Source organism: Anabrus simplex, chromosome 7 (assembly GCF_040414725.1).
Source record: "Anabrus simplex isolate iqAnaSimp1 chromosome 7, ASM4041472v1, whole genome shotgun sequence".
In the NCBI taxonomy this organism is placed as follows: Eukaryota; Metazoa; Arthropoda; class Insecta; order Orthoptera; family Tettigoniidae; genus Anabrus; species Anabrus simplex.
Genome location: NC_090271.1, coordinates 220,004,621 through 220,024,968, shown reverse-complemented (window position 1 = coordinate 220,024,968; position 20,348 = coordinate 220,004,621). Strand labels below are relative to the sequence as shown.

The 20,348-nt window shown below is 37.1% G+C and overlaps 1 protein-coding gene across 1 annotated transcript in view; it reads left to right on the top strand.

Annotated features, from left to right (window-relative positions):
* The window catches only part of otk (off-track), a 426,112-nt gene extending 406,959 nt beyond the window's left edge, over nt 1-19,153 (top strand). Inside the window, exons 14-17 of the mRNA XM_068228745.1 lie at nt 2,025-2,228; nt 6,270-6,514; nt 8,591-8,863; nt 18,689-19,153. Of these exons, the coding sequence (XP_068084846.1) occupies nt 2,025-2,228; nt 6,270-6,514; nt 8,591-8,863; nt 18,689-19,003 (1,037 nt within the window). The 3' untranslated portion in view covers nt 19,004-19,153. The remainder of the gene's footprint in view (nt 1-2,024; nt 2,229-6,269; nt 6,515-8,590; nt 8,864-18,688) is intronic.
* Nucleotides 19,154-20,348: the final 1,195 nt, after the last annotated feature.

Here is a 20,348-nt window from a genome sequence, read left to right as displayed (position 1 = left end):
CTTCACTGATTCTATGACTTTGTTTAATTATACTTTCACGTGAGCTAACACAAGCTGTTTATCTATATACACTAGCTGATGTACTCATGCTTCACAACAGGATTCTCAGAAATGAAGTCAATATAGGTCATCACAAAAACATCAGTAGGAATATAGGGATTAAAAGCAATGTGATCATATAAAATACTTGATCAAATGAAAAACCACACATTTTCTCACTTTTAATGAACAGTACTATGGTGCCGATCTAACAGTCCAAAGTTCCATAGCTGAAATGACCAGATCACAGACAGTCGTGAACACTTCTCTGCCATTATTCCGTTAAATATGCACACTGCTCATTTCAGTCGATGCCTCAGAGTAGGGATAGAATAGCTTGAATGCTATGATGAACCAGTGTGTTACGTACCAGTAGTATCAGAAAATTTATGAACCAGAGGAATGGCATTCTTAAGAAGGAAGTTATCTAACTCCCCAGCTACTTCCCGCCAATATTCAGGCAGGCTTTTACACTCCTTATGAGTGGGCGAGTTGGCTGTGTGGTTAGGGGCACGCAGCTGTGAGCTTGCATCTGGGATATAGTGGATTCGAACCCCACTGTCGGCAACCCTGAAGATGGTATTCCGTGGTTTCCCATTTTCACATCAGGCAAATGCTGGGGCTGTACCTTAATTAAGGCCAAGGCCATTTCCTTCACACTCCTAGCCCTTTCCTATCCCATTGTCATTATAAGACCTATCTGTGTTGGTGCGACATAAAGCAAAATTAAAAAATAGTTGGGTATGCAGAAGTAATCCCATCTATCAGAGATGAGTGGCTACAGAATACACAATGCACATCACAACAAACAGTTGGCAATGTAATGTTATTTTTGATCAATTTTATGAGCTTTCTATATTGTAGGCCTTCACATTTAGTTTTCTTTTGACTCTGTGATATTAGGGCGTCTTATAAAATTATTTATGGTATAGACTGTAGATCCTTATTCTCCGACTTAATATACCAATTTTCACGGAAAATTAAAGAGTGCATTTCCTTGTTACTGTGGACACGACCGATACAGGAATACCATCATTTTTAAATTCTGAGCAATGTACAGACAAAACTCTTATATATACAGATTTGGAACCAGGTCGTAGTTAACTAAATACTTTTTCCCTTGACCACATACTTATTGCTCTCCATAGGTGACAGATTGTCTAACTAGGTAAGCCTGCTGTAGAAAGTCTGAAGGAAAACACATAATTTCTGGCAACAAGATATGCAGCAAAATACAGAAACACAAGTCTGCCATGTATTAACAATGGCTACAAACACTGGCTAGTGACTCAGTTGTAGCACAACAATAAGAACAGTGGACAGGTTTCCATCACAGTAAATAGCTCTGTATTTCCCAATACTGTGCAACCCTTCCAGCTTCTAATACAACTAGAAAATAATAATAATAATAATAATAATAATAATAATAATAATAATAATAATAATAATAATAATAATAATAATAATACATTTGTGATAAATACAGTGCAGGGGTGTGATATCTGTACTTACACAATATCATGTGCTCATTCAGTTTTAGAGTAACTGTACCTATTTTAGAAGGAAAATGTAAGAAGTCAAAAGTTACATAAAATGCTGAATATTTAACTCTTTGTTACTTTCTTTGAGAGAAAGCCTCCCTACCTGCACAGGCAGATGTGAAGAAATGTTAATAGAAAGTACTTGTCCTCAAAACTTCCTAGTTTGCCCTTAAATTTTTAACATGGATAATTTAACAGTATTTATTTTAGATTGAAAATGATGTTATGCTCAAAAACAGAATATCACTTGCATTTTAGATTGAATGAAATCATTTTGTTGAGCAAAATTATAGTACTGTATAACTTGCAAATAAATTTACAGTTGCATATATTGGATAAACTGCTTTATGGTTCGGGGAAGTTAACAGATATTTAATTGTATTCATTAGTAAATAAGTTGTTTTCCTTGTATATTTAACTGGAAATGTTTGTGGACTGTAACAGTGACAAAGGCAGAGAATGGTGAAGTGCTTGGTGAGCATACAGACCTTAAGGAGACAGGGTTCAGCAAGGAGAACAAAGATGCACCTAGAAGTGATGGAGGAGATACTACACATTCTCATAGTTCTACCCAAAGCAAACGATCTAAGAACGGCTATGACCGTGTGTCGTTTCCTAGACAGGATCTGCATAGTATGGTACTTCTTGGTAAGTATATTAGTATTAGTTCACAGTGAGTGGTCCTAACACTAATGTAGTTTTAATCTTGTTGTTTCTAACTCTTGGATATGTCTTATATATCTATTCATTTAATATTTATGGTGAGTAAAAAGAACATTACTGTAAATGAAGTGTTATGTTTGTCCTTGGCTCTCTTTCTAGTTTGTTATATCTTATATTTAGAATGATGGTTTCACGGCCCATAATTGTGGACATTATAAGCTTTTGGGCATTTGCCATGTGAAGAAAACAAGGTGATTCTTCACGCTTCGCAGTGAACTTTGCTCCGCGTCTCCAGAAGAAAATATCGTCTGTTCGCGAGGAAGACCTCTCCTAATGATGAAGGTTTGAATTTAAGAATGCTTTAGCTTAATCTATGGTAAGTGGCACTCTCGTTCCCCACCAGATGACTCCCTGCGCAGTAGCCTTATGAATGGGAGGTGAGTTGCAAAGTAAACAGCAAGGTCAGACAAATCAGGGACGAATGAGGTAGAAAAAAATAAAAATAAAAATAAAGTAGAATGGAGACTCGCAAGGATCAAAGATGGAATAAAGTTCAGGATGGAAAGAAAGTCTTAGACAAAAGACTGAGGTATATAATAGAAACACAGTTAGAAGAAATACAATATGGATTTAGATCGATAAGATATTTGCAGTGCAAACGAGAATGGAAAAACATCTGGAAAGGAACAAGGAAATCATATTCATATTTTTGGATTTGGAAAAAGCTTATGATACAGTTAAGAGAAAACATGTATGGGAATGCCTACTGAAAAGGAATGTACCGAAATAATTAATTAACAAGGCAAAAATGTTGTATCATGAGAGTAAAAGCAGTGTACAAATGGGGAGTGGTGACTCTGAAACATTTTATACAAAAAAAAAGGTCTCAAACAAGGAAGTGCACTGTCACCATTATTGTTTAATATATTGATGGATGAAATCATAAAACATGTATAACAGAGTATCAGTAGTGATGAAGTGAATGCTTTTGTATTTGCAGAAGATGTGGTGATTTGGGAAAAGGGAGAAAAGGCAGCACATAGGAGACTGGACGTTTGGAATGAAAATCTGAAGGAGTTTGGAATGGTAATTAGTAAAAAGAAAACTGTAGTCATGCAGTGTGGAAAAGAGAAAAAGGGAAGCCAAGTGAACATAGATGGAGAATGGTTAGAGAATGTAGAACAGTTTACATATCTGGGTAGCTTTATTAATGGAAGTAATGAAATCAACCCTGAAATGAATAACAGACTAAGTAAAAGTACAACATTTTATCATCAAGTCAGAGAGCTTTTATGGGATGACAAAGTACCCTAGAGAACAAAATTAACATTATATAAACAGTATTTCATACCAATTGTAACATACGGACTAGAAACGCTGGTAACTAATAAGAGACAAGATAGTAAGTTCCAAGCAGTAGCAAGGACATTTTTAAGAACATCAGTTAAAAAGACAAGAAGTGATAGAATTCAAAATATAAAAATCAGAGAAGAGCTAAATATAGAACCGTTAGTATAGAAGATAAAGAAAGCAAGACTGAGATGGTTCGGACATGTAAAAAGAAAGGGATAGGAACGGGTAGCAAGAGGGGAATTGGAAAGAGAAGTTAAGGGAAAGAGACCAGTTGGAAGACCGAGAATAAGGTGGATGGATCAGATTGGGAAGGACATTAGAGAAGCTGGATTCGATGTGGCGGAAGGAATGGAGCAGGAAAAGTGGAAGGACAGAAAGGAGTGGAGGAGGCTTGTTAACCACACCCGGTCGACTGGAGTGCGACACTGATGATGATGATGATGATGATGATGGAAAGAAAAGTGTGTGTAGCAGTAAAAGAAGAAAAATGAGTGTGGGTAGGGCAGAGAGGTGGGATGGGGGGAAGAAGGACATACTTCAATGAGGTTGAAGACACGGAAGTGAAAAGAAGAAAGAATAATATAGTAACAGGCGTGCACAGGTAATGAAAGTATGACACATAGCACATAGCCTAGAGTGAACCATCTGATGTTGAGGAGAGTACAAATTTGGGCCAAAATGAAATAATAATAATAGTGAAAGGACAGAGAAGAGAACTACCTACATCAATTCTTAATGACTTGCAACAACGTATTACTTAATTGATAGCCAGTGTCCCTGTTGAAATTGTTAGGATTTGTACATATTTCCACAGTTTCCAATATAATCCTAGACCTGCAGTGTTCAGCATGGGTAAGAGCTCAAACATCTTGGAACACATCATGACCTGATGATAGGGTGTGCTCAGCTATTGCTGACTTATAATACCGATGTAGTTGGTATTATAAATTTACTCATTTGGGACAAATAGTTTAGGTTCCCTATGGGAATCAACATCTGTATCATATTGCTGACTTGTCTGGCTGGTTGAGGCGGATATTTTATTGGTGTTCGTTGATACGAGTGCCAAATGACCAGCATGTTTGGTCAATGTATACCTTGCCACAAATACAAGGAATTTTGTACACCCCAGGGTGTAATAGTGAGGACAATTTATCCTTGCTTTTACCTAAACTGTGAGTAATTTTTGTGACAGTGCCAAACACATATTTTTTATTGTGCTTATGGAGGACCTTGGCAATTCGATGTATGGTATTGTGGATGAAAGGAAGGTAGGCAGTTCTCTTCACTTCTTCATTCCGCAAGTTTTGCTTAGACGTCCCTCTGGGATGCAAGGTTCTATAAATTTGTATGTCGTTGTAACCATTACCCTTGAACATGACTTTGAGTGTGTCAATTTCCTCCTTGGTAGCTGATGGCTCACAAATTCGTTTCACCCTCATAATGAGTGTCATGAGAATGCTCAGTTTTTGTGCTGGATGGAGGTGAGATTTTGCATGGAGATAGCAATTTGTGCAGTTAGGCTTATGATAGATGGTGTGCTCTGAAGTGCTGTCTGGTTTCTTTCTTACTAGAACATCCAAGAAAGGAAATCATCCATCTGACTCCATCTTCATAATGAATTGGGATGCTGCTGATTTAGGTAGTTTAGAAATAGGTAAAGTTTCTCAGGACCTTCTGTCCTGACCACAAATGTATCGTGAACATACCTCCACTAAATTATTGGTTTGACAGGTGCCAATGAAATAGCTTCCTCGTCAAAATGCTCCATAAAGAAGTTAGCCACCACATAACAAATTGCTCACAGTTTAGGTAAAAGGAAGGACAAATTATCTTCACTATTACTCCCTGGGGTGTTGTCTTCCCTGTACTTTCACTATTGTTATTTCATTTTGGGGTTTTCGAAATTCATACTATTCTCATCATCAGATGTTTCACTCTAGGCTGTATGCTATGGGTCATACTTTTATAACCTGTGTATACCTGTTACTGTATTATTTTTACTTCTTTTCGCTCCCATGTCTTCAGCCTCATAGTAGTATGTCCTTCTCCCTCAGTCTTCTGCCCTATTCACACTCATACTTTCTACTATGTCCTTCTCCCCCAGTCCTCTGCCTTACTCAACTATGAAAATTGGTGAGTAAAAAATAAACAAAAATAATTGACTTTGTAAAGAGAAATAAGCAAAGACATATTTGTGGAGTATTGAGTTTTATTAATTTCATATAACCAAACACTATGAAATACAATTCATTTTGTTAATTGACTTTGTAAAGAGAAATAAGCAGTGACATACAGAATTTATGGAGTGTTAAGTTTTATTAATTTCATGTAACCAAACACTATGAATCACAATTAATTTTGTTACAGTATTTTACTGATTTGTGCTTCAATACGATCACAGAATGAAGTTCAATTATTCCATATGTGAATAATAAAAATGCAAATCATTTTCATTCAGAAAATAATTTTTCCATTTCTTTCCAACATCGGTACTTTTAACATTTTCAGTTTGCATTAACAGACTTTTCAGATTATCAGGGTTCATATTAGCAGTACTCTACTATAATTCCAGTCTAAAGATGCAATATTATATTTCACATCATGCTATAATCATATATCATTATCTCCTCAAATGTTTATTTCCTAAGATGAATGTTTTTGTCCACACAGGGCGCGGAGAGTTTGGAGAAGTGTTCCTGGCAAAGGCACGAGGTCTCAAAGAGGGAGAAGAAAAAGATAAAGATACTGTTGTGATGGTGAAATCGCTGCAACACACACGAGATGAGTCTGTGCTTCTTGAATTCAAGCGAGAACTAGATATGTTCCACAAACTGCAGCATGAACATGTTGCCAAGCTGCTTGGATTGTGCCGTGAGGCTGAGCCACACTACATGCTGTTGGAGTACAGTGACTGGGTTAGTGTTACTGACAGTCCTTTTAAGTCTGTATGTAAGAAAGGTATCTTACAACTTGAAATATGTTATTAGCATTTTCCACCGGGCGAGTTGGCCGTGCGCGTAGAGGCGCGCGGCTGTGAGCTTGCATCCGGGAGATAGTAGGTTCGAATCCCACTATCGGCAGCCCTGAAGATGGTTTTCCGTGGTTTCCCATTTTCACACCAGGCAAATGCTGGGGCTGTACCTTAATTAAGGCCACGGCCGCTTCCTTCCAACTCCTAGGCCTTTCCTATCCCGTCGTCGCCATAAGACCTATCTGTGTCGGTGCGACGTAAAGCCCCTAGCAAAAAAAAAAAAAAAAAAAAAAAAAAAAAAAAAGCATTTTCCAGGAATGAATTGGTGAGTACAAGGAGGACCACATTCAGAATAACGGCTGAAAGTCTCTGTTGTTCAACAATACCGGCGATTGAAAATTAGAAGTGGGGGGGGGAGGAGGGGGGTAAACATTTACAGACAACGAAAGTACCCTGGTTTGTGGGAAATAGCACTGGCATATATATAAAAAAGGGCAACAAAATGGTAAGTTTATTGATGCTCTCTGAGCAAATTTCAACAGAGAGGTAAAGGTTGACAGTTTATCAACTTAATTGTGGTAATAATAGTTTCTTGAGATTTTGATTCAATACTATACCATAAAACTTTCACCACAGGAACAGTATTACACATGTATTACAATTAAATAGAAGTATGGTGTAATTATACAATTAAAAATCATTTAGTATTTGACTACACATTAAGAAACTAACAAAAACTAAAGAGAATCATACCTCACATCCATGACCTTGGAAAAAATACCCCTGCTCCCTTCTTCACAGCACATGCCAAGATTCCACTACTTGCTGTGGCACTATACAAATCGGTTAGTGGCGACGTACAACATTTTGTGCATGTAATGTATAATTCTGTTAATAATTAAATTAAATAAAGGAAAGAATTAGCTGATAAGAAAACAGGGCTTGTACAATTAAAATAATAATACCAATAATTCCTAGATTCAGACAGCTAAAATGGAATAAAAATGTAATATTTTCTCCACAAAGTGTGGGGGGGGGCAACCCCCCAACCACAATCGCTACTACTGTTGTTCAACACTGAGCAACTTCTTGCTTCTGATCCTCTCATAGTTCACACAGTTGTGAAAAAGAGATACATTGAAACCTCATTAATGCATTCCTCATTAAGATGTTTACTCGCTCAGCAAGTCGTAAATTCAAAGCCCCAATTCCCATCTTACAGAATCTATATAAAAATACGGCAGTTACCGAGCACAAATTTTGCACTAAAAGGAAAACTTGCATATGAAATGCTTTTAAGTGCTGCTAGATGCTGAAGTAATGGAAAATATTTTGTGACTTTATAGCCTTAATTATTGTAAACTGATCTGTATCAATTGCATGCCTAAAAGCTCCATTCTTTAAGAAAGAACTCTTATAGAAAAAGTTGCATTTAGTGTCTTGTTATATTTATTATATCCCTGAACTCAGTATACATTGCTTGCTGTTCCAGTTTTACAAACTGAATATTATCAAATTCATTTTTAGTGCCTCAACCTTAGGTTATATATCGTCACTATGGCAAACTAGCAAAAGTGACGAACTAGGAAACCTGTAGTTCTGAAGTTTTGATCTAGAGTTTATTATTTATATAATGTCTACCCTCGACAAAGTCTCACATCTGCAGCTTCTTCTGTATGGCTAACACATAAAAACCAATCATTAAATATAAAAATTGATTTGACATGAGTAATCACAACTTCTTTCAGCTCTCCTAATTCTTTGACAATTTGCAGATTTGTTAGTTTTCTAGGGGGTCAATTCCCGGACAAAAGACTGGAAATTTCACCTTATTCATTAATATCCTTGCATTGATACAGAAAAGTATAGGTGACAAGAATGTGAATTCAAGGTTGATTTATTCATTAAGAGTAATTACGTTATTGTATGGTGGTATAACTAGACAGGAAAACTCATGAATGACTTTATTTATTGAAATGTATTAACTGTCAATATATGATGGATCATAATTTGTTTCTAGGGAGATTTGAAGCAGTTCTTGCTGGCTACACGTGGTGGCAAGGAAACTACTCGTTCTAAAAGCCCTCGTCCTCCACAGCTGTCTGTCACTCAGATAATCCAATTAGCAAGCCAGGTGGCACAGGGCATGGAGCACATTGCTAACCATCGGTTTATTCATAAAGATCTAGCAGCCCGTAACTGTCTCATCGCCTCTAACCTTACAGTGAAGGTGTCATTGGTTGGATTGTCTAAGGATACTTATAGCAAGGAGTACTGCAAGCATCACAATCAGGTAATAATTTTGTTTTAGATAATGTAAAAGAATCAAGGCATATATACTCCTGCATTTTTTGCACATTTTTGAAAAGACAAACAAAGTCTCTCAGGATGTCAGGTGCAGACAATACAACGAATATTGAGGTTAGATTTGAGATAATTGGCTACGTCACTAATATTGTGCCAATGAAATGACTTAGAATACACAGTTTAATCGATAAGCATGAATTACTCGTTGACTTCTTGCTTCAGAAATAGGATTCGCCATAGTGTATTAAATCAAGTCTTGTGGTGAGAGATAAAAACTTGAAAAGAAAAAAAAAAAAGAATCAGGAAACTCAATTGTAAAATTCAGTGTTTCAGCCCAGTGTGGCATTGGCTCATCAGATGGATATCGCACTTCCAAGACACTAGCTGGCTAGCATGCCACTGAACTGAAGTAAGTTATTTCAACTCTAACCCTAAGGTAAAGTAGGTGGGCTGTTAGCTGAACAAGCAGCTCTTGGCCAAGAGATTTAGAGTTTTTGCATAAGTAATTTTGTTTGAGAAAGGTGATGTTAATACATTCGTGGAGGAAAATTTAATTTAGACGTCTGGTGCAGAGATAACCCCAACCCCATGGGGAGACCGCAGGAGATGCTCAAACTGCACCCACCATAGTTCACCCCAGAATCCCCTGTTTATTGTCTAAACATTTCATAGTGCTCTTGCAGAACGTGGGTACAATTTATATGCGACACCACTGCAAGCTATCATGTGATAAGCACAAAGCAGTGCTGACATACTAGGGTAGATCTCCACTTTCTTTATATGCCCTCCTCTGGGCTAGCATGTCCAAAAATATAGCTTCAGATTGAGATAACTAAATAAAATTTCATGTAGTAAAAGGAACACACAATAGAATTAATGCAGTGACAGGAAGTTCAGTTCTTCAAACCATGCTGATTCCAGTCTTAGATTATATCTGAGACCACGTGTTACAAAATTATAAGCGTAATTTGTTAGTTTCATCTCTATGTTGACGATTCACAATGACAATGGAAATTAAAAGGATTGTTCCTCCTAATAAACACAATAATATCAAAATATTCTTAAAAGAATTATATTTTAATCAGAACTAGTTTTGGCCCTTATCATTCTGCCATCTTCAGCTGTATAGGTAATCTCAAGAAAACAAATTAGCACACATTTAAAAGGTTGTTTAACAAACAAATAAAAAGACATCACAGATGAAAAAAATATTTAAACATAGGTTTCGATATGTTGTTCGTGAGGACTTTGTAATTGTTTGTAATGAGTGTAAAAAAAATTCTTATCAGTACTGATCTATGTTAAAATACCTATGTTTTGAACCCTAGTCTACATGACTTATTTATAAAAATTTTACATAACAAAATAACCATCTAACCATTAATTGAATTATTAAAAATATATTGTCCACTCTAACATAATTCAGTTAACAGGTTTCAACACAAAATACAATGAAACTATAGATGGTTATTTTGTTATGTTAATAACTTTATAAATAAATCGTATAGACTAGGGTTCAACGCATAGGTTTTGAACATACATCAGTTTGTTTGTTTGCCCAACCCATGTCCTGTTTCTCTGTGGGATCGGGTATGAGGTGAGATGAATCTGTGGTGGCGGGTTTTTATGACCAGATGCCTTTCCTGACGTCAACCTCATCAGAGGAGTTGACGAGATCAAATGAATGACATAATATATGATAGTAGGAAGGGACAGGGTGTACCCTGGTGCTGGCACATAGCTTAGTCATGTTGAATAGCACCAGGGGGTCTGGTCAAGGCGTAACGTCCTCATCCGACGGACGAATCACCCTCAACAGCGTCATATGCCCTCACTCCACATAAGCACTGCGGGGAGGTTTGGAATTTAATCCAGGCTTTTGGCACACACTCTAGTGATTAGAAATTGTATACCACCGTCTTCCCTATCTGCTGGCCAACATTCTGATGGTATTTTTTTTTTCGACAAACGGTACTCGAACCGGCTAACCACAGTGTCAGACCATTTAAACACCTTAACAATCAAGGCCACCAGGCGGGCTGTTTTAACATAGATCAGTGCTTGTAAGAATTTTTAGACTCTTTACAAATATTTACGATCCTATGTTTAAACTTTTTTATAATTTGTGGTGTATTTTTATATGTTTGTTAAACAACCTTTTTAATGTGTGCCAATTCATTTTTTGAGATTACCTATAAGTTTACCTATACAGCTGAAGATCGCCCACTGATAAGGACCAAAAGTAGTTCTGATTAAAAGATAATTCTTTTAAAAATATGACAGTACTGTATTGTGTTGATTACGAGGAACACTATTTTCAATTTCCATTGTCACAAAATTATAAGTTAAGGAAAGGAAGTAACAGTGGAAAATCAAGTCATATGTAGAAAAACAGGAACTAGAGTCCTGCTTGAACTCTTGTAGACTCTGTTCAACTTCGACTGCACAATGAACATAACGAGACAGTCGTAATCAGCCGAACATTTTATAGCAAACCGGTCTTGCACATGCATATAACAACATCACCACATAGCTAACAATACAACTAAACTCTGTGGTTCAGTATAGTGTAACTAACATGGACTACTTGCAGAAATGTTATTCTTTTTCTCTTACTTACAAATTAGTTGAGTTCTTTTGTTATAAGCAGTGATGGGAAAAGTACAAGAAAAATGTAACTGGACTGATACTTTATTAAATTACAATTGAAAGTTACTTCAGCAAGTAATCAATAAAATTGCAATTACTTAAAAAAAAGTCGGTCTTAAGGAAGTCACCGACATTTCATTTTCACATGGGACTGGAATAATACCAATGTTTGTAAAAATTAAGATATTATTTCTTTTTTCTTTTCTCATTCCACCCTCTTTGGGCTATGTTGAATCAATAATTTCTCTGTGTGGTGTTGCTCTTTTCGTAGTGTCCAATATTTCTTCATTCTTTCTGATCTTCATTTCCTCTCATCTTCCAAGGTAATAGGTTTGGATTTTAATGTAGATTTGTCTTGGAACTGTATATTTTTGTCTATAGTTATTACTTTACCTGTTCAGTCGAGTAATGAATTTTCTGTAATTTTTAATTCTACCAAGTCTTTTTCAGTTTCTTTAAACCAGTTGGGTTTTGTTTTGCAGTTATGGAAAAAGTTAAAGATTTGTTTGGTTAATCTATTAGAGGTCATTCTGAGAAGATGACCATAAAAATGCATCCTTTTTTGCATAGTATCTGGAATGAAAATCTGAAGGAGTTTGGAATGGGAATTAGTAAAAGACTACTGTAGTCATGCACTGTGGAAAAGAGAAAAAAGAGAAGCCAAGTGCACATAGACGGAGAACGGTTAGAGAATGTAGAACAGTTTACATATCTGGGTAGCATTATTAATGGAAGAAATGAAATCAACCCTGAAATTAATAACAGACAAAGTAAAGGCACAACATTTTATCATCAAGTCAGAGAGCTTTTATGGGATGACAAGGTACCCAAGAGGACGAAACTAACATTACATAAACAGTATTTCATACCAATTGTAACATACGGACTAAAAACGCTGGTAACTAATAAGAAACAAGATAGTAAGATCCAAGCAGTAGCAATGAAATTTTTCAAGAACATCGGTTAAAAAGACAAGAAGAGATAGAATTCAAAATATTAAAATCAGAGAAGAGCTAAATATAGAACCATTAGTACAGAAGATACAGAAAGCAAGACTGAGATGGTCGGACATGTAAAAAGAATGGGAAAGGAAAGGTTAACAAGAAGGGAATTGGAAAGAGAAGTTAAGGGAAAGAGACCAGTTGGAAGACCAAGAAGAAGGTGGATGGATCAGATCTGAAAGGACATTAGAGAAGCTGGATTGGATGTGGCGGAAGTAATGGAGCAGAAAAAATAGGACAGAAAGGAGTGGAGGTGGCTTGTTAACCATACCTGGGCAACTGGAGTGGAACATTGATGATGATGATGATGATGATGATGATGATGATGATGATGATGATCTGAGAGTTTTTCAATTTTCTTGTAGAGTGTTTCATTCTTGATGTATATTATTTCATTATCCTGAAATTTTGGTCCTGTGGACTTTCTTAAAATTTTCCTTTCTTTTAGCTCCAGTTTCTCCATCTGGCCTTTGAAATTAATGTTTAGTGTTTCTGCTGCATATAGTATAGTGCTTTTGGTTTAATCACTGTTTTATATTGTTTAATTTTGGAGGTATTTATGTGGGTATTGGTTGTTTGTCATGATTTTATTTATTTTTCAAAGGAGATATGGAGATCTGTTTTAGCTGCTTGTTTCTCTAGTTCAATAATTTGCTCCCTTGCTTCCTCCATTGTTGCAGCAAACAAGGCCATCATCATCACTGTACAGTTCCAGTTTCCCGGGTACTGTTAATGAGCCTCTTCCACTTCTTCCGGTCCATATACAACTTGTCATGGGAAACATCATCCACTGTCCATCCTCTGGTATCTAGATTAACCTTGATCATGTCCATCCATTGGGTTTTAGGTCTTCCTGCAGGTCTTTTCCCCTCTACCTCTTTCCAAATTTATTCTGGCTGTTCTTGTAGGCTCCATCCTCATCACATGGCCGTACCACCGTAGTCTGGAGGTGCTAATAAGGACGTCTTTATTCCGGCTTCTTTCGTCACCTCCTCATTTCTTAACTTGTCCATCTTAGTCTTCTGGATGGTAGATCTAAGAAATTTCATCTCTGATGCTTGGAGTCTTGATGAATCTCTTTTTGTGAGGGTGCATGATTCAATACCATAGGTCAATAACGGTATGAAATAGCTGTTAAACATCATTAGTTTGGCCTGGTTTGGAAACATGTCATCCCATAAAAGTGTTCTTACTTGTTGGTAGAATTTTGATCCCTTTTGCACTCTGTTTGTAATTTCCTTTCTGACCAAATTATCATTGGTGATTACACTTCCAAGGTAAGGAAAACTATCCTCATACTCTAGCTAGTGGTCTCCTATTTTTACATTTGTTGGACGCCCTTCTCTGTTGACTGCCGTCACCACTGCCTTGGTCTCGCTGATGTTGAGGTTATATTCCTGGAACTGGGATTTCCATATGTTGAGTCTGGTCTGTACTTCCTCTTCTGTTTCACCCCAAATCATGATATCATCAGAAAAAGGCCACTGCATTCAGTTCACCTAACTTTTCCTTGATGTTCTTCATTATATTGTCCATAACAATGATGAATAATAGTGGGGACAGTGTACTTCGTTGATGAACTCAACTCTTGGTCTTAAACCATGATGATCGACCTTCCCCAATTTGTACACAGCTAGTACAGTCTTTGTACGACATCTGAATTTTCCTTACCAGTCCTTCGGGCACATTTCTTTTCCTCAGGCACTCCCAGATCTTATCTCTTATAACACTATCATAGGCCGTATACAAGGCTGTATCATCTGCAATTTATATTGATTACCAGAAAGTAATGATTAGTAGTTTTATTTCAAGAAGTACACTAAGATAAAAAGATTACATTTTATTAGAAGTATTGTCCAGCTCCCTGGCTAAGTGGTCACAGGGGTGCCGGGTTCGATTCCCGGCAGGGTCAGGAATTTTAACCATAATTGGTTAATTCCCTGGCACGGGGACTGGGTCTATGTGCCGTCTTCATCATCATTTCATCCTCATCACGAATCGCAGGTCGCCTACGGGCGTCAAATCAAAAGACCTACACCAGGCCTCTCTGGAGGCCACACGGCATTTCATTAGTAGTATTAGAAGTAAAAGTAAGAAGAAGTTGGTAACAAAGGAAGGCCAACTAGGAATAGGTACTAAGATAGTTGGGAATGTACAGGATCTGTTATGACGGTGCAGGAGAAATTTAAAGGAGCAGAGATTGTTATCAATGGGATATCGGCTGGAGGGTGATCAGGGGTTTAAATGAGACTATGGAGTGGGTATGTGGGAAATTGGGAGCAAAAAGACTGGCTACTTGCGCTTTGCTGATGTCAGCTGTCCTTGCCAGCATTGAAATAGGGCTTGCAGAAATGCTCAAAGGAGTAAATAATGCTAGCTTAGTCTGGACTAGAAATCAATCTTAATAAGTCCAGTATTATGGTGATTGTTTGAGCAGCTCAGGTTTAGCTCCCACATATCTTACTTTTACATTTGTTAATATGGGTCATGAATAATTTTGTACTGAATATATGTAATACACTTTAGAACACACTGTTGACATGCAATTTGAAATGTTCATAATGTCCTGTTCCTGCATGAGTGGAAATGCAAGAGACGGGTTGTGAAGATTCCTAAAGACTGTCTCAATGACCTGCTGCTCGTGAGAGGTTTCAAGAGATCTGGAGAGCATTGTGCTTGCATCATGTGTCAAACAGCCTGTCGATGGATAGGTGGAGCTGGTGGTTGTTTATACCAAGTACGCAAGTAGTCAGCCACAGACACGCTATTTCGTAAACACATGTTAACAAGAGACTAGATCACTGTTTTCTGGCATGCATATATTAGAAGCATTGGCGGAAGATAAACGTACTTTACCTGGTCTTCCTTGACTTGGAGAAGGCTTTTGATTCTGTACCACATCAAAAGATTTGGTATGTTCTCCATGACCATAAAGTCCCTGAAACACTCATTACTTGGGTCGGAATGCCTTGTGCAAATACCACCAGATGAGTTCATTGCTCTGTAGGCCTATTGGATATTTCTCTCAGATAGTCTGCAAATGCCAGAGATCAGCACTCTGATTTTATTCATCTTGGGTCATACACCATTACCCATAATCTGCTGAAGGGCCTTCCTTGGACCCATCTCAATGCCAATGGCATTTTGATTGCTACCACCAATGGGGAAGTTTTGCAAGATCAGGAGGAAGTACGGCAAGATTGCCTAAACCAATTTGGCCTTCGTCTGAATCTGTATAAAACTGAATACTTAGAAACCTGCCCAACCTCAGGTCTGTACAAGTTAACCCTAGAACAGCTGAAAATCTCACATTCCTGGAATAGTGGTAAGGGTCATTTTGACACTTCATAAGAAATGCTTGGAAATGTTCAAAATAGAACACCATAAGAGATGTATTTTCTCCTACTGTGTTTCTACAAATGCATTTTACACACAATGACCTGACATTAGTGTATGGATCTTTTATATTATTCATGGATACATGAATAATCACAAACAACTGCACCACATTTCTGTTTCTCTAAGGAATTTTTCACAAAATTAAACAATTGAACACCTTTCATTAGTCAGTTGTCCACATTGAAACAATTATACATTTTTAGAAATACTTTAAGAAAATTATAAACACCCTAAACACATTTTGCTTACACAACTTCTACTTTTCATGCACATTTTCCGCACACTGCTTGGAGACACTTGCTGCAGGCATCGCTAGATTTTTTGCCTTTACACAGACCAACTCGACACTTCTTCTGCTTTTCAGATGGACACAGTCCCACTGCCTCTTGTTGTTGTTGTTGTTGCCCTTGCTCATCCCGCCCTGTTATTTTACTTGCCAACTGGAGGATGAACTTCTTCCGTTTTATCTTCCTACCCATTACTTGCTTGTAAATGACCCAATCATTGACAGCTGGTAGGTCTAGGATATTGTAAAAGACATGCATTGGCCACCTTCTGCCTTGGTGGTATATTTACAAGACATTTGGTCAACCACATCTCCTTGCTCCAGCCTGTGTTCTTGAGTTCTTTCTGAGCGTTTGATTCTGTGTATCGTTTCATTAGATGAAACATCGATACATCAAAGAGGAGACGAAAGGCACTAATGTCAGAATCGTCAACTCTGAAGTAAAAGTGTATGTGGTAGGACCTCTTCGCTCTTTCAGAACATTCACTGCAGCCTGACTTCCAGATGAAGAGCTCAAATCCAAGACCTCCCACTCGGTTCTGTCCCGGGCGACCATCTTTGCTGATGAAACACCTAACCAAGACAGACATTTGGGGCGAGTTTGTAGGCAGATAAGCACTTTCAATTTCTCCTGCGAATAATTCATCCTCTGTCACATTATGATCTTCACTTGTCTCAAGCAAGAAATCACCATCTGAATCGGATAGTTCACTATCAGACTCAACATCTGAATTTTCTAGCATATGAGACACCTTGTCAGTAGAAAGAAAATCATAACACGACATGTCTGTAAGAAGAACACTTTCTAAATGATGAGATGAATACAATAATCCCACAAGCTGGAACACTTGACAGTAGAAGTTCAACAATACTAATAATCCAGGCTGGATACACACTGTTGTCTGACAATGCAAACTGCTGTGTTATAATAAGGAATTGTACACGTGTCAAGTTGAACCCTACCGCTGTCCAGGGTATGTCATATAAAAAATCTATGAAAATGTAAATATTTTGCTGGGTGCGATACATCACCGTATACAGGATGAAAAACAACGAAAAGTCAAGATATTTGAAGATAAATTATACAAGAATGCACACATTATTAAAGAAAAATTGAAGGCGAGTGTCATTTTGACCCCTTCCGCTGTTCTAGTGTTAATGGAGTTCCTTTAACCAAAGGAGATAGTGTTCAGTACCTTTTATCACGTCTGCAGAATGATTGTTACATTGGCAAAGAAGAAAGGGCTCGGATTAATCTTCCATGGATGTGATGGAGGTAGGTCATAGGAGTTCTGTGAGATATGCGAATGCTGAATCGTCTGAAGTTCAAAGTGTATCGAACAGTAGTACTGGTTGTACTTTCCAGCACCCAGTGCTAGGCTGCCAACAGAAGTGCAGAACACTCCCCCATGATCCATAATCATCATCTCATAGATAGAGCTCAGGCCTTTCACTTCTTGAACACAAAATCGACGACATCATCAGATGGCAGGGGAAACAGCTACAGATGAACCTTCAATTCAAATATCTTAGAAATGTTATCACTGATACTGCTTCTATAGACCAGGAAATTTCCCACAGAATTCAGACAGGTAGCAACTTCTACAAAATAGTTAAAGACATAATATGGAACAAGAAAATACCAACTAAATATAAGAGAGTCTTATATGAAACCTATTACGTACCAATCCTGACCTATGCTTGTGAAACATGGACATTGAGAAGTAAAGATGTCAGTAGAATCCAGGGAGCCGAAATGAGATTTGTCCATAGAATGATCAGTATGACACGGAGGGACAGAGTCTGTAACAAGGAAATCCGCAAGCAGGCTCAAGTTGTAAGACTGCAGGACAGAATAACACCGCAGCGACTTAGATGGTATGGACATATGCGATGCATGGAAGATAACAGATTACCGAAACAAAAGTATGATCTAAAACTTGAAGACAAAAGACCAAGAGGGCAACCAAGAGTCAGGTAGACAGGAGTGTATGAAGATGTGCAGATTGTCCTCAGCTTTTTGTGTTTTCTTTCTATTTCTCCCTCTTCCCACCCTAATCTGTCATTATGTTTTTCCTCTTATTCTGTAGGCACAAATGCATGAACAGATGAACAACTAATATTTAAGTTACAAGCATAAAAGAAAGCTATTTTTTTTTAAAGCTTGGAATTTGCAGTGATTAGAATTTCTATTAATTGTCAAATGTTAAATGATAATGTGATTTTTGACAGATTAAAGTGATATTGTAAAAATAAAAATTGGATTTCACTTCTTTTGTTAATAAAATGACATAGATGGTCACCAAGACCTCGCATTCATGGTAGTATTATAAACAATCTCTGTCCATTGTTAAGGGCTAAGATTGTAGTTACTCTCAGAACATGCAATTTGTTTTATGAGACTTGATAAATTTAACTGTATCTTTACCATTACATATTTAGATTTCCATTAATATTTGTATGAATTTATCCTTAGATAATCCCACTGCGCTGGCTCCCTTATGAAGCCGTTTTTGAAGATGAATACTCAACCAAGTCAGATGTGTATATGTTTGGTTGCCTGGTGTGGGAAATGTTCCACCAAGGTGAACTGCCATTTGCCAAAATGAGCGACGATGCTGTGAAGTCCGCCCTGAAGAAACATGAATTGCAGTTAAAACCCCACAAAGCTGCACCTCAGTCATTACAGACTCTTCTTTTGAGCTGCTGGGCAAAGAGCCCAAGGGACCGACCCACCTTCAATGAATTAGTGGTCACCATCAGTGAGATTTCTAATGATAATGAGATTTAAAAACATTATTTGTGGTACAGGTTAGGCATATCCATCAGTTGGGATGTTTTCCCTGAACAGTGTTTTAATAAACCGAACTTCTCTCGAATGTCTTGTGATTATCTATTTCTATTTATTGTGATGAGGGATGAACAGTAATTGTATCCTTCATTAACACCCTATTTGAAGTGTGTATTGGAAGTTCAGGAAACCTGAACCTGTGTGCTTCGCATAGTAGGAGACATTTACTGATGAACTCAGTCTAGATAATTGGTCTGTTTCCTAAGTACAGGTTTCAGAATGGAATGTTCGTATTCCAGTTATCATGTGTCAGATATTTTGTCTTCTGCTTTGCTTATGCTACGTGTAGATGTATGTTGTATATGAACTAGTATTCTGCAGAGCATGGTATTACAACATGCAGAATTGTAAATTGAATTTTCTGGAGCATGGGCACCTATCATGGCATGTGCCCCTTGTGAGATTTCTCCCTTTTTATAAAGACATTCTCCAATGCATTTATATATAGAAATTGGTCACTCAAATGTGTAAATTAAGAAGGATGAGGGATCAGTGGCTCTATAGCATCACCATTTGTACTGCACAGTGTAAGTAAAGCGTCCATTTGTCTGGTCATCATTAGTGTTAATGTTTCTTATGTTGCTTATTGATATGATTTTTATAAAACTGTGATGAGATGCTGGTAGATTATGATTGATGTATGGAGAATGCTCTCCATCGACACCAGTGTTTATGTATTTCGAAAGATTTCAAGGATGTCTTGGAAGATGAGTTATCTCCTCCTGTTGAGATATTTTACATACTAAATAAATCTATTGATGAATGCTGATATATTTGAATTCCTCAAAATTTAATTTGCATTAGCCAGGATATTATTCTATATTGGCTCATGATCTTTCCTTTTAACAATATACCAGCACCTCTGTTTTCCTGCTATGTACTGTGAAAATTGGTGTTCTTGATGGTTGCACAAAGTTTTTCATATGCATACTTAAATCACAGTAATGTACAATATCTTATAATTGTGTTGAAAGCTTATGTTAGGTCTAGAAGTACTGCTTTCTGTTAACTAGTGATTTATAAAAATAAATTACTAGGGCATAAATGGCATCTTCCATTTTCTAAATCCATATTGGTTTGGAGATAATATTTTATGTTCCTCTAGAAAGTCTATGATCCTAATTTTAATGTATTTCTCTAGTAGTTTTGAAAGGTATGAAGTACTATTGTAAAATTTACAGATAACACTTCAGAGCAAAAATAAGATTTTGACAACACAAACAGAATTCCATGCACTAAAAACCTATTTTACTAACACATAAAATATGCAAATATATTAGGGTTG